The 14,600-nt window shown below is 41.4% G+C and overlaps 1 protein-coding gene across 2 annotated transcripts in view; it reads left to right on the top strand.

Moving 5' to 3' along the window:
- Positions 1–5,335, top strand: part of mtap (methylthioadenosine phosphorylase) — a 172,299-nt gene extending 166,964 nt beyond the window's left edge. For both annotated transcript variants that reach the window (XM_067983303.1, XM_067983302.1), the window contains exons 7-8: positions 384–506; positions 5,160–5,335. In XM_067983303.1, the coding sequence (XP_067839404.1) occupies positions 384–506; positions 5,160–5,198 (162 nt within the window). In that variant the 3' untranslated portion in view covers positions 5,199–5,335. The remainder of the gene's footprint in view (positions 1–383; positions 507–5,159) is intronic.
- Positions 5,336–14,600: the final 9,265 nt, after the last annotated feature.

Below are 14,600 nucleotides of genomic sequence, written 5' to 3'. Positions count from 1 at the left end.
GCATCCTTCACATTGTCAAACCTGAAACAGTGTGACTCCAAATAAATCTTGTCTGTTCAAGTGTTATGATGTCGTTATTGTTGATAGGAGTATCTGTAACTGTATATGTATCTCAATCACCTACAATACTCAAGCAGTCTGTCCTTCTCTGCGTTGCATTATTAAGGACCACGTATGTCCAAGGGAAGTAATGGAGGGGGAGGGGGTGGGAACAGTTTCCTGTGGGGGTTATAAGCAGAAATCACAAACTCCTTTATAAAGAACGAGTTTACAATTTCGTCACACATAACGCACAGAGGAACTCCTCCGCCATGAAGATGAATGAGTCAGTAAATTGTTTCCGATAAAGAATACTGATTTCTTTTTCCTCATTAAAACTACAGGTCTGTATGGAGAAGGTCCTTAAAGTGATGAAGGAGAATGCAAACAAGGCTTTGAGTATAATTCTCACTGCAGTTCCACAGATTGCATCCATGGATTGGTCTGAGAGCATCATGAATTTGAGAGTAAGTTATGGAAAGACAACCTAACAGCAATTTGATAGATCACATGCGAATGCACAAAGCATCTTGGCTTTGGTGTATTGAGGCTGCATGTGAACCCCAAAGCAAGTGGTCATAAAGCCAGGCCTTATCTGAAGCATGAAACCGAGCGGAAAGAGTGTCCAAGAGATGGCAATATCTGTATTGTTACTTCCCTTTACTATAATTATCAAATTGTCTCAATTGGTAACATTTTCGCTCTGGTTCAGAAGGTTGTGGAATTTCCAATATGTACTCTTGGCTGGTGAGGCTCCCCACCAGAAATTCAAAGTTGGAAAATTACCCCCGCTGTGTATGTTTAGCAATTTTTGTTTTTGTTTTAGATTTGCAATATTCACAGTTTTAAAAACTAAAAGTTAGGCAACCAGCGCAAACTATGGGGCTGTCCCTGGTGTAAAAATTAGGAGAAATTAATTCCCCAGTTGAGACTCTACTCAAGTGTCCTGAATTCTCTTCTGACATTTTCTTTTGTCCTGTAGAAAAAGAACTAGAAATGCTTTCAACAGAAGTGCTTTGGGTTCTTGTACACGTACACACACACACACACACACACACACATTGTAGGGAAAGTCCATCAGTAAAGGCTCGCCTACTCATTGGAAAGTACCGAGTGCCTAAAATATCAATGTATCTGTTTTTTTCAATGGGTAGGTATTGCCTGGCTCCATCTGGCATAGGCCCATTTTATAAACAGATTGAAACGCTGTCATCAATTTTTAAAATCATTGTGGATTGGCACATCCAAGAAGAATAAGCAGTCCAGAAACATCTTGTAATTTGAAAGGTACAAAGGTGATGCCTAATTGTTTTTGTTTAGCAGGTAGTTTTACACATCCTCAGACTTTAACCATTTAGTGACTTATTGCCCTCAAAATAAAAGTTAACATGTATATGTAATTTTTTTTGTGCTCTTTAAACACTCCTTGACCTTTGACACCAAATGTTCACATGTCAGGTATAGCATGCGCCAAAGAAAAGCTCACTCTGCTCCTAAATTGGGGAAGATTTCCTCTCTGTGTCACATATAACTAAATCAAAATACATTTATAGGGAACATGTTTACTATTTTGTTACATATAGCAAATAGCGGAAATCTTCCCACAATGTATTGCAAATGTCATTCTCAGAAGAGCACCCCTACTTTACCAATGTGACTTTTTCTATTTCCCACACCAAACATCTTTATTGACTTTCAGAGTGAGATTGTGAATGTAGTTTCAAATTATGGGCAGTTCTATGCCATCAACTCATGCAGTGGAAACTGGTTTGAGACTGGCAAAACTAATTTTGCACAGGACCCATACAGTCAGCAGAGAGAGGAGACTTTCATCCCATCAGTCTGAGTTGGATTTGAACCCAAGCCTCAGAGGTCAACGGTCAGGTCACTGGGCAATGCACCACCCTGTTTATTTTTAAAATATTTTTAAAAATTTTCTTGGGATTTGGGATCAGGGCGCTCCTTTTTGGCTTTTGTTATAACGAAAAGAAACAAGAGTTCAGGGGGTAAATTTTAACCCCAAGAGCGGGTGGATTGGGGGCGGGTGGGCAGTGAAAATGCTACATTTTCAGAGTGGGATGGTATCCCGGCTCCAACACTTCTGGGTTTAACCCAGGCAGGTTTGTCTGAGTGTGGAGAACAGACACCAGGAAGTCCCGCCCCCACTTAAAGCTGGCGGGCCGATACTTAAAGGGGTAATGTACCTCATTGAGATACTTGAGGTACTTAATATTTTGTGTATTGGAATAATATAATGGATTTAACCTCACCTGTTTCCCATCACCTCCAAATCACGTCAACTGAAAGCAGGCGGGAAGGGCCGAATCTATGTGGTGAGTGCCTTTATTGCACTGCTTGTGGGCCCAGAGGAGCAGGAGTGCTTCATCCAGGCCCAACAAGCTCACCTGGCCGATAGGACCCCTGCGATTGGCTGACGCCCCCCCCCCCCCAATCCCTGATGTTTGCTGACCCCCCCCACCGATCCATGATGTTAGCTGACGTCCCGCTCCCCGATGCTTGCTGACCTCCCGATCCCCGATGCTTGCTGACCCCCCGCCCCCAATGTTGTCCACGTTCCCCCCCCCCCACCCCACCTCCGATTTTTTTTCCAAGCCCTATGATCTCTCTATCCCTCCCGCCCCGCTCTCTGATGTGTAGCCCCTTTCACTGCCGACAGACAGACAGACAGCCTGTCAAGCAGGCTGGCTGCCAGGCACAAAACCCGATAGGGCCATTGATGGGCCTCATTAAGGTCACAATCACAGATCGCGACCCACCCACTTACCAGCTGGGTTTCACACCCAGAAATCTTCCTCCCCCCCCCCCCCCCCCCCCCCCAACCTTCCTGGCTGGAAGTTAAAATTTACCCCCCGGTGTCTTATTTTAAGTGGGATGAAACTGGACAAATCTTCTGACCAGTTCTCATTTTTTTTGCCTTATAACAGATCTTCATCGCTTCAATTTCCCTGCACTTATAGCATTATCCCTTTGTGGGTCAATGTGGTTATTTAATTACATGTATGAAATATTAGAGTGAATGTGGGAAATCAGTCGATTCGCCTCCTGATACACACTGTCTAGGCTTATACAATGAGACTGGTCACGTGGATGAGGTGCACGAGGATTTCTAGTGCCTGTGGAGCCATTTCCCAGCATGAGTCAGCACCAACAGGAAAAGAGAGGGAGAAAATTGGGGGGGAAAAATGTTTTATTTCTTGGTATATTATGATGCAATTGGCTCACAATATATAGAGCAGTAAATAAGTCATTTTCACTCGAATGAAATGTCATTTTTTTTATTTCTTCTTGTGTCTATGGCATGGGAAGATCTGGTGATGCATGAGGAAAGAAAGCAACAAAATTAAGGAAACAAAATGAAAGAGAACTGCCGCCTCCTGACCAGAAGGCAGGGAGGAAACCGCGGTCACCTCCAGGTCTTCATTTATCCACCATTTTAATGACCAACACAGTTACATTTCTCAGTTGGCGCCTAAAATTCGCATACAGTCACCACTGTCTCCTGAGCTCTCATTAACCTGTGACACTCCATTATATGGTTTGGCAGCAAAAGACTTTAACTTGCTTCCTTAGTATGTTATTGTTGGAATCAAATTCTCCCAGATGGTATAATTAAAGAAATACTCCAGTATTATGCTCTGATATGACCTTATTCTTAAGGATTTATCTATAAAACACAACTCTAAAGGTAATTTAAAATAAAAACATTTTACATATTAAAGAACTTTTTCCAAACCTGCCAGAATATAGCTGGCATTCTGATTGAGGAGACTAACATTGACATTTATGAGGCTTGAATGCAAAAATGTGATGTTTATGCTCAAACAGGCATTAATGTCATTACTTTATTTTCAAGGTTGAGAGGATATAAGTTAACTTGACTCTCACTTCTGACTAAGAAGGATGTGGGTTCAAGCCCCACTCCAGAAATTGAGCACATAATCAATCCCAGCTGACACTCCAGTGCAGTACTGAAGAAGTGCTACATTGTCAGATGTGCCATCCTTCAGATGAGATTTTAAACCAAAGGTCTGCCTGTCTGATGTTGAAGATTCCATGGTACCAAGCCAAGCACCAACACTATCAAAAACAGATTCATCTCTGCCATTTATGAGATATTGCTGTATATAAAATGGCTGCTGTGTTTATTTACATAACAACAGCTGCACTTCAAAGTCATTAATTGTACATAAAGCACTTGTTTTTCATTTTTCAAGGAAAGTAAAAAATAAATTTTAAAACTAACTTTTTCGGGCCTTTTCTGGCCCTGATCCACTCCCCTGTTGGGTTGCCCTGGTGGGAAACTCACTGCCTTTTCCCGCCAGGCCTTCCAGTAAAAATTGCAGTCAGGTTCCGATAATATCATAAGGCCACAAAAAAGGCAAACCAAGTACTGGGGTTCATTTCCAGAGGGATAGAATTAAAAAACAGAGAAGTTATGTTAAACTTGTATAGAACCTTGGTCAGACCACACTTGGAGTTCTGGTCTCCATATTATAAAACGGATGTAGAAGCATTGGAGAAGGTGCAAAAAAGATTCACAAGGATGATACCAGAACTGATCGTTATTAGGAAAGACTAAACAGGCTGAGGCTCTTTTCTCTGGAAAAGAGATGGCTGAGGGGTGATCTGAAAGAGATCTTTAAGATAATGAAAGGGTTTGATGGGGTAGACATAGAGAAAATGTTTCCACTTGTGAGGGAGTCTAAAACTAGAGGTCATCGGTATAAGATAGTCACTAATAAATCCAATAGGGAATTCAGGAGAAACTTCTTTACCCAAAGAGTGGTAAGGATGTGGAATGCGCTACCACAAGGAGTAGTTGAGGCACATAGCACAGATGCATTTAAGGGGAAGCTCAATAAGCACATGAGGAGAAAGGAATAGAAGGGTATGCTGATAGGGTTAGATGAAGTAGGGAGGGAGAAGGCTCATGTGAAACATTAACGTCGGCATAGACCAGTTGGGCCAAATGGGTTCTTTCTGCTGTAGACTCAATGTAATGCAATGTAATATTCACGGTTGTTACAATGACAGACAGTTGTACTTTCATTCAGTTCAAATAATTGTGTGTTTTAATGATCTTCATCTTTGATTTCCAGGCCTCTCAGGAAGCTTCAGTTATGTTACCAAAGCATTAAAACTTCAATGACTGGAAGATGGTCCTGCTACTCAAGAATATTCACATTACAGCCTATATCAGTTATTACATTCACTGCCTTGTTCCCAATATACTAATATCACTGTATCCATTACATCAATAAAAATTGAACAGGCACTTGAATTGTTGGTATTGAATTTTAGACCTACTTGTATCTACTTTGTCTGTCACTCTCCTACACAGTTTATTCCATAATTTATCATTGTTGTCTACAGAAGTGGAGAAAAGTTCCTATCACCTGTTAACCCCCCCCCCAACCCAAGGCCCAATTCTCTTCCCAAAATTTCTTGCCAACAAGTTTTCTCAATCTGTGCTTTTTATTTCTAGAGTCAGATGAAAAATACATTCATAATGAGAAAAAAAAAGGTCACTTATTACTTTGATTTCACCAGTCCATTTTCTGATTGGGTGAAAAACTGGACCTCAAAACTAGTTTTCAGCCAGTAAGGGATGGATTTTAACTTTTGTAATCGTGGCACCATAGGTCATCAGTAGGTGAGTAAATGCAGAGGAAAATGGGTTCGCTTTTAATGAACAGAAATTAAGTTAATAAGCATTCATTTTTAAAAAGAAGACAAAATGGGACCGACATAGGGATGCTGAGCATTGGGGGACAAAGCTCAGAGCCACAGAGTGGGGTAAATGTCAGTTCCATTCCTGCTCTAATTGGTTCCTAATCTGAACTGTGCTGAGAGCAGGCAGCATCTCCCTGCAGGACAATGAAAATTGGAGAGGAGAATTGCTCCTGGGCAGTCCCTATCACCGCCCGGTGACTGGCAACAGTGGTTTGGACCAAGCTGACTGAAAATGGAGCGTGATTTACAAGGCAATGAAGAACACACAAAACTGGATGGAAGTAGTGATTTTAGAACTCTTATTTTTATTTAGAATCTCTGTTTTAATATTACAGTAACACGATAGTAATAGCGCAACTTTTAACATCACAGTAACGTTATTCATTTAATGTTAAGTAATTCATGGAAACTTTGCAGGGTTTGACATGGGACATTGAAAATGTGGTCATACCTGGGCTAAAATGGAGGTGAGGTACTATAACGCATCAAATGCAGGCTTCCTTTTATCATTGTAATACAGAATGGATTGAAAAGTACTTCTACAGTAACTCAAACAACTACAGACTCATTAGTCTAACTTCCATTTCATGTAAAATAATGGAATCAGTTATCACCAGTAGACTTGAAAATTATGGGTCAAATTGGTCTTCAGTGATAGCGCAAAACAGGTGATAGCAAATCATAGAAAGGTTACAGCACGGAAGGAGGCCATTAAGCCCATCGAGTCTGTGCCGGCTCTATGCAAGAGCAATCCAGCTAGTCCCACTCCCCTGCCCTAACCCCGCAGCCCTGCAAATTTTCTCCTTTCAAGTACTCATCAAGTTCCCTTTTGAAAGCCACAATTGAATCTGCCCACCTCCTCTGGCAGTGCATTCCTGATCCTAACCACTTGCTGTGTAAAAAAGTTTTTCTTCATGTCATCTTTGGTTCTTTTGCCAATCACCTTAAATCTATGTCCTCTGGTTCTTGACCCTTCCGCCAATGGGAACAGTTTCTCTCTATCCTGTCTACACCCTTCATGATTATGAAATCCTCTATCAAATCTCCTCTCAATCTTCTCTGTTCCAAGGAGAACAACCCCAGCTTCTCCAGTCTATCCACATAACTAAAGCCCCTCATCCCTGGAATCATTCTAGTAAATCGACAGCCCTTTTTATGCCCTGCCGATTTTCAATCATGTGGGCTGTTAAACAGGCTGCCAAATCACTATCGCCCATTTTGCGTTACTGCCAAAGACCAATTTCTCCACCTATCTGTGGAATAATAACCTAGAAAACAACAGTCAACATGGATTTAGATGGGAAAGATCCTTTCTCACCAATCTCGACTTCTTTGTGGATGTGACATCCCAAGTGGACTGTGGACAGTCTTACAACATAGTGTACCTAGACTTCCAAAAGGCATTTGACAAAATTCTACATAAAAGGCTAGTAGTTAAACTCAAAGCTGTGGGAATTCAGGGTAAACCCTGAGAATGGATAAGAAACTGGCCGAAGGATAGAAAGCAATGAATGCTCATTAAAGGAGTTTTGTCGGGGTAAGTGAAAGTACTGAGTGGGGTACCCCAGGGAGCACTATTTCTAATTTACATAAATGATCTGGATTCAAAAATTCAATGCAAAGTTGTCAAATTTTTAGATGATACCAAACTAGGAGGGGCAGTGGAATCGGAGGTGGCAGGTCAGAAATTACAGAATAAATTGGACAAAGTATGTGAGTGGGTAGAACAATGGCAGATGAAATTTAATGCAGGTACTGCACATGGGAAAGAAAGATAGGTGACACACATACTCCTTGAAGTGGTTGTTGAAATAGTCAAAGATGAAACCAAAAGGTACCTAGGAGTCTTAGTAGACTCGATGCTCCGCGTGTCCAACCAATGCAAAGAAGATCAACAAAGCCAACAGAATGTTTAATAACATAGCCAAAATAGTAGAATATAGGTCAAATGAAGATGTGATCAAACTGTACAGTTTTCTGGTCAGATTGCACCTTTGAGTAGTGCGTTCGGTTCTGGTCAACAAGAGCAGTTTAGATGAGCATGCACTAATGTGGATTAAATTGTAAAATACCTTATGATTAATGAGTGGCATTTACCTACTGCAACATGGACTGTATTGTTTATAAGTAGAGCCCTGTGTTTTCAGTTTTTATTTTTGAAAATATTTCCCAGAAATTTTTCAGGGTTCATTTTGGATCTTTCAAAAGCAGGTAAAACTTGGGGCGTGCGAGAGAAACAAGTCAGACTTTCGGTGGAAATTGGAACAAAAAATGATCTTACACAGTTGAAAAGGATTATGTGCCTGCCATCCGTATTCATTCTCTGTATGTATGTGAGTAAAAAGCAAAACTATTACACTGAATCAGAATATAGGGCAGGAAGAAAGTGCAGATTTTTGGGAAGCTAGAAGCAGTTCAAATCCTAGTACAATACACAGAAAAGAAACAGGCTGTTATTGAAGGATAATGCAACGTCAACTGAAAAATTGGGGAGGGCGAAGAAATGAACGGGGGGGAGGGGGAGAGTGTAAATATAATTATCTAGTGTTGACCCTTCACACGGATACAGACTCAAAATGTCAACTTCTCTATTCTCTTTAGATGCTGGCTGACTTGCTTTGTGTTTTCAGCATTTGCAGTGTTTTGCTTCTTATTTCTTTTTATCTAGTAATGTACTTTTTATAAATTGCAGCCAAGTAGTACTTAAGAACTTATCACCAACATGATATATCTTTAAGTGTTACCTCATGATCATCAGCAGTACTCTAGGTCCTATGTCACCCAACCTTCAATTTGTTCCTAGTGTGCAACAGCAAGAAACTATCAGTACTTTCAAAAAAAATGTATGTTCTTTAAAATAACAAATGATTGGCAGCGAGTAATATAATCTATGGATTCAGATCGTAAGCTCCTCGTGGTTAGTAACATCATCTAAATGCCAGAGTATTGTTTGAAGCTGCTGTTTTGCTTCATGGCTACATAAAACAGCTCAAGTGCCTGAAATTTCTATCCACAGTTGCCCCAGGCAATTTAGATTGTATTGCATTCCACACTCCCACAGCCTATACTTTACAAATAAAAAGCAAAAAAATTGCAAGATGCTTGAAACTCAGTCAGATGAAGGATTACACCTGAAACGTTAACTTGTCTGTTTCTCTCCACAGATGCTGACTGACCTGCTGAGAGTTTCTAGCATTTTCTGTTTTTTGCTTCTATGCTTTACAAAGCTCTTCTCCCCTACAGGTTGGCTGATACAATACTGATGTGCCGTTTCTGGAGCCCCAGTTCTCCTTTCATCTCCTTGTTCCCTGAATATACTAATTACCACTTCTCTATCCAAAAAGCGCAGCAATGTGGCCTCCAAGTAATTTATCTTTTTTATCAATTGGGCATCATGGCCGACACACACTATCAGTTTCCAGGGTATGGAATTTTGGAAATTGCAACTTCCATACATCAGGTGAGCATTACTGAAAACAGGAGGAGAAAATGTGCCCCATCCAGTCCTACTTTAGCTTTAACGCTTCAGGTTTTGTCAAAGCCACCTTACAGATGGATCAGGATCTCACTACTTCTCATTGCACCATTTCAGCACGCATCTGCCAACTTTCAGCTTCTTCCAGATTTTTCCTTCAGGCCCCTAATTTCCTTCAGCGCTCTGAGGTTCTTACACAAGATTAGGGCTCATGGGATTGGGGGTAATATATTAGCATGGATTGAGGATTGGTTGACGGACAGAAAACAGAGAGTAGGAATAAACGGGTCACTTTTGGGTTGGCAGGCGGTAACTAGTGGGGTACCACAAGGATCAGTGCTTGGGCCTCAGCTGTTTACAATATATATCAATGACTTAGATGAGGGGACCAAGTGTAATGTATCCAATTTTGCTGATGATACAAAGCTAGATGGGAAAGTAAGCTGTGAGGAGGACGCAAAGTGACTGAAAAGGGATATAGATGGAGTATAATGTGGGGAAATGTGAAATTATCCACTTTGGTAGGAAGAATAGAAAAGCAGAATATTTTTTAAAAGGCGAGAGACTAGTAAATGTTGGTATTCAGAGAGATTTGGGTGTCCTTGTATACAAATCACAGAAAGTTAACATGCAGGTACAGCAAGCAATTTGGAAGGCAAATGGTATGTTAGCCTTTATTGCAAGGGGGTTGGAGTATAAGGGTAAGGAAGTCTTGCTGCAATTATATAGGGCTCTGGTGAGACTACACCTGGAGTACTGTGTACAGTTTTGGTCTCCTTACCTAAGGAAGGATATACTTGCCTTAGAGGGGGTGCAACAAAGAAGTTCACTAGATTGATTCCTGGGATGAGAGGGATATCCTATGAGGAGAGATTGAGTAGAATGGGCTTATATTCTCTGAAGTTTAGAAGAATGAGAGGTGATCTCATTGAAATGTATAAAATTCTTAGTGGGTTTGACGTCTTAGTGAGTAGATGGTGAGAGGCCATTTCCCCTGGCTGGAGAGTCTAGAAATAGGGGTTATAGTCTCAAGGTAAGGGGTCGGCCATTTAGGACTGAATTAAGGAAAAATGTCTTCACTAAGGGTCGTGAATCTTTGGAATTCTCTATCCCAGAGATCTGTGGATATTCAGTCGTTGAGTATATTCAAAACTGAGATCAATAGATTTTTGAACACTATGGGAATCAAGGGATATGGGGATACGGTAGGAAAGTGGAGTTGAGAAAGAAGATCAGCCGTGATCTTATTGAATGACAGAGCAAGCTCAAGGGGCCGTGTGGCCTACTCCTGTTCCTATTTCTTATGTTCTTAAGATGCTTCAATTCTGGTTTTAATCGAATTGGAGATGGGAATTTTTTTTTTACACAGCGAGTTGTTATGATCTGGAATGGTAGTGGAAGCAGATTCCAAAAGGGAATTGAATATATATTTGAAAAGGAAAAAAATTGCAGGGCTATGGGGAAAGAGCAGAGTAGTGGGACTAAATGGATAGCTCTGTCAAAGAACTGCACAGGCAAAATGGGCTGAATGGCCTCCTTCTGTGCTGTATGATTCTATAATTGTTCCCATTTGAGGATTTTAACTTCTACAGTGTTTTTATCAACCGTTAGCACAGTTATTTGATTCATGCTTTGTATTTCTCTGAACAGATTCTTCCTGTTATGTTTCTTCTGCTTTATGCCCCTTTCAAGCGATAGGCAAACAAATGCATGAGGATCAATGCGATTTTCAAGTTAGATCAGCTTTTATTATCTCATCTGCAAAAATTCTCATTTTTACCCTCAAATATGCTTGTTTTCCAGGCAAGTTCCTGTGAAAACATTGCAGCTACTTGAGGTTTAAGATCACAAGGAAATTGAAGGAAAGCAACCGGAGATGGAGCAGTAGAAAAACGCAGCTTCCTTAAACACTTCAAATGATTTACTTGTTCTGCTATGATGCAAACTTGGGTTTTGAAATAGTGGTTTGGGTACCTTGATTACTCCAGTAGTGTTCTAGTGGAGCCAACTGAAGTTTGCTGCAGAACTTCACTATTCACAAATGGTAACTTAGCTCAGTGGGAACACTCTTACCGTTGAGTCAGAAAGTTCCTCATTGAAGCCCCACTCCAGGACTTAAGGAGTAAGAACATTGAGATCGATAGCCTGACAAGAATATTGAACAAGGGCATCAGATGAATCCTTAACTCCTTCATCATAACTCCTCATCAAGGAACTGTCTGCGGTTTGCCATCCAATCTATGCCTAGGAGTAAATGATGCCTAAATTTGACTTGCTGAACTGTCTTGCATCAACCACTTTAGATCATATTAGCATTTACACTACCAACTTCACATCAGGATCTGCACAAGCTACCTAGTGAATTAATTAACTCTTTCTTGCCAGTTCTCAAAGAGGAAATCAGACAACAAAATCATGGGCTAACAATTGTTTATTAACCTTAGAATCATAGTTAGCAGCACTTAAAAATTGAATATGCAAATAATTAATAGGGTTAATAAAAACAGAAAATGCTGGAAATACTCAGCAAGTCAGGCAGCATCTGTGGAGAAAGAAACAGAGTTAACGTTTCAGGTCAGTGACCCTTCATTGGAACTGGAAGAAGTTGAAGATTAAAACAATTTTTTAGCAAGTACAGAGCCAGGGAAAAGGGGGGAGAAAGGGGAGGGGAAGAAAGAACAAAAGGGATAGGATGGAGGGCAGGAGTGATTAAATGACAAAAGGGATGATGGTGCAAGGCCAGAAGGGTGGTAATGAGACAAGTAAAGAAAAAAAGATGGGTCAAGAGGAGCTGTAAATGGCAACAACAGAACCATTACCAGCACCTGCTGTCTGGAAAAAATGGGAGCAGTGGTTATTATCTGAAGTTATTGAAATCAATGTTGAGTCCAGAAGGTTATAAAGTGTCTAATTGAAAGATGAGCTTCTGTTGAGCTTCATTGGAACAGCGTAAGAGACCAATAACAGAGGTTAGAGTGGGAATGGGACAGGGAATTAAAATGGCAAGCAACCGGCAGGTTTGGGCCATACTTGCGGATTGAATGGAGGTGTTCAGCAAAGCAATCACCCAATCTGCGTTTGGTCTCCCCAGCGTAGAGGAGACCGCATTGTGAGCAGCGAATACAGTATACTAAATTGAAAGAAGTACAAGTAAACTGCTGTTTCACCTGGAAGGAGTGTTTGGGGCTCTGGACGGTGGGAAGGGAGGAGGTGAAAGGGCTGGTGTTGCATCTCCTGCACTCGCACAGGAAGGTGCCGTGGCAAGGAGAGCGGGTGTAGGGGGTGATGGATGAGTGGACCAGGGTGTCGCGGAGGGAGCGGTCCCTTCAGAATGCTTGGAGGGGAGGGGAAGATGCATTTGGTGGTAGGATTGCGCTGGAGTTGACGGAAAGGGCAGACGATGATACGTTGAATGTGGAAGCTGGTGGGGTGGAAGGTGAGGATATGGGGGACCCTATCATGGTTCTGGGAGGGAGGGGAGGGGGTGAGGGCAGAAGTGCGGGAAATAGGACGGACACTGTCAAGGGCCCTGTCAACTACAGTGGAGGGGAATCCTCAGTTGAGGAAAAAGGAAGACATATAGGAAGCGCTGGTGTGGAAGTTGGCATCGTCAGAACAGACGGAGACTGAGAAACTGGGAGAACGGAATGGAGTCCTTAATTTAATCCTTTCAATTTAGTATACTGTATTCGCCGCTCACAATGCGGTCTCCTCTACATTGGGGAGACCAAACGCAGATTGGGTGATCGCTTTGCTGAACACCCCCGTTCAGTCCACAAGCGTGACCTTAACCTTCCGGTCGCTTGCCATTTTAATTCCCATTCCCACTCTGGCCTCTCTGTCCTCGGCCTCCTACACTGTTCCAATGAAGCTCAACTGAAGCTTGAGGATCAGCACCTCATTTTTCAGTTCGACACTTTACAACCTTCTGAACTCAACATTAATTTCAATAACTTCAGATCATAACCATTGCTCCCATTTTTTTCGGAGGTAGGTGCTGGTAGTGGTTCTGATGTTGCCATTTATAGCTCCTGTAGACCCATCTTTTCTTTCTTTACTTGTCCCATTAACACCCTCCTTGCCTTGCACCATCATCCCTTTTGTTATTTAATCATTCCTGCCCTCCACCCTATCAGAGACCTTCCTTTTTGTTCTTTCCTCTCCTCCCCTTCCTCCCCCACCCCCTGCCACCTTTTGCCTGGCTCTGTATTTGCTTAAAAACTCTTTAATTTTCAACTTTTGTCTTTTAAAAAGCATTTGGACAGTTACATGGGTAAGATGGGTATAGAGGGATATGGGCCAAGTGCAGGCAATTGGGACTAGCTTAGTGTTATAAACTGGGCGACATGGACATGTTGGGCCGAAGGGCCTGTTTCCATGTTGTAAACTTCTATGATTCTATGATTCTATAACTTCTTCCACTTCTGATGAAGGGCTATCGACCTGAAACGTTAACTCTGTTTCTTTCTCCACAGATGCTGCCTGACTTGCTGAGTATGTCCAGCATTTTCTGTTTTTATTTCAGATTTCCAGCATCTGCAGTATTTTGCTTTTAATAGATAGGGTTAATTGACAAAATAAATAACAGAGATTACAAAGATGATTCTGCCATGTCACAGTAATTCAGCATTAAGTGTCCACCTATTAAAAATTCACAGTTGAGATCAGTATCTGAGATTGATATTGATAGCTTGACAAGTTAACAGCATTAGATAGTCAATCTATTGATTAAATTAAATCTATATGCTCGTAGTTAGCAATTTTTCTTGAACTTATATGACCTTGTTTCTTATGAGCTGACGCGGATAAAGTGTTTGCCTCACCATCCCCTGGGAGATAGTGTTTGTCTTCTGAGATATTACAGTGATGAACCTCCAAGAGGTGCTATCCATGGTTCCTCTGCACCTAGGTAGTTTCACCTTCCATGCTGGTAGCTGTATCTGGACTAGCTTGCTTAAATTTCACCTCTCTCAATCTTGTCGCAACTGTACATCTAAATGACACATTTATATCTGCCTGGTATAGCCATACAATCTTAACTTCTGTAACCTTTGTCAGGGATGCACTTCATGTTTTTACAAATGTAAGGAGTCGCACAACACCAGGTTATAGTCAAACAGCTTTATTTGAAATCACAAGCTTTCGGAGCTTTGCTCCTTCGTCCTTTGCTCCTTCACCTGACGAAGGAGCAAAGCTCCGAAAGCTTGTGATTTCAAATAAAGCTGTTGGACTATAACCTGGTGTTGTGCGACTCCTTACATTTGTCCACCCCAGTCCATCACCGGCATCTCCACATCATGTTTTTACAGACACCCTTCTACATATACTCGAC

The sequence above is a fragment of the Heptranchias perlo genome, chromosome 4 (genome assembly GCF_035084215.1).
Source record: "Heptranchias perlo isolate sHepPer1 chromosome 4, sHepPer1.hap1, whole genome shotgun sequence".
NCBI lineage: Eukaryota > Metazoa > Chordata > Chondrichthyes > Hexanchiformes > Hexanchidae > Heptranchias > Heptranchias perlo.
This window is presented reverse-complemented; position numbering and strand designations above follow the sequence as displayed.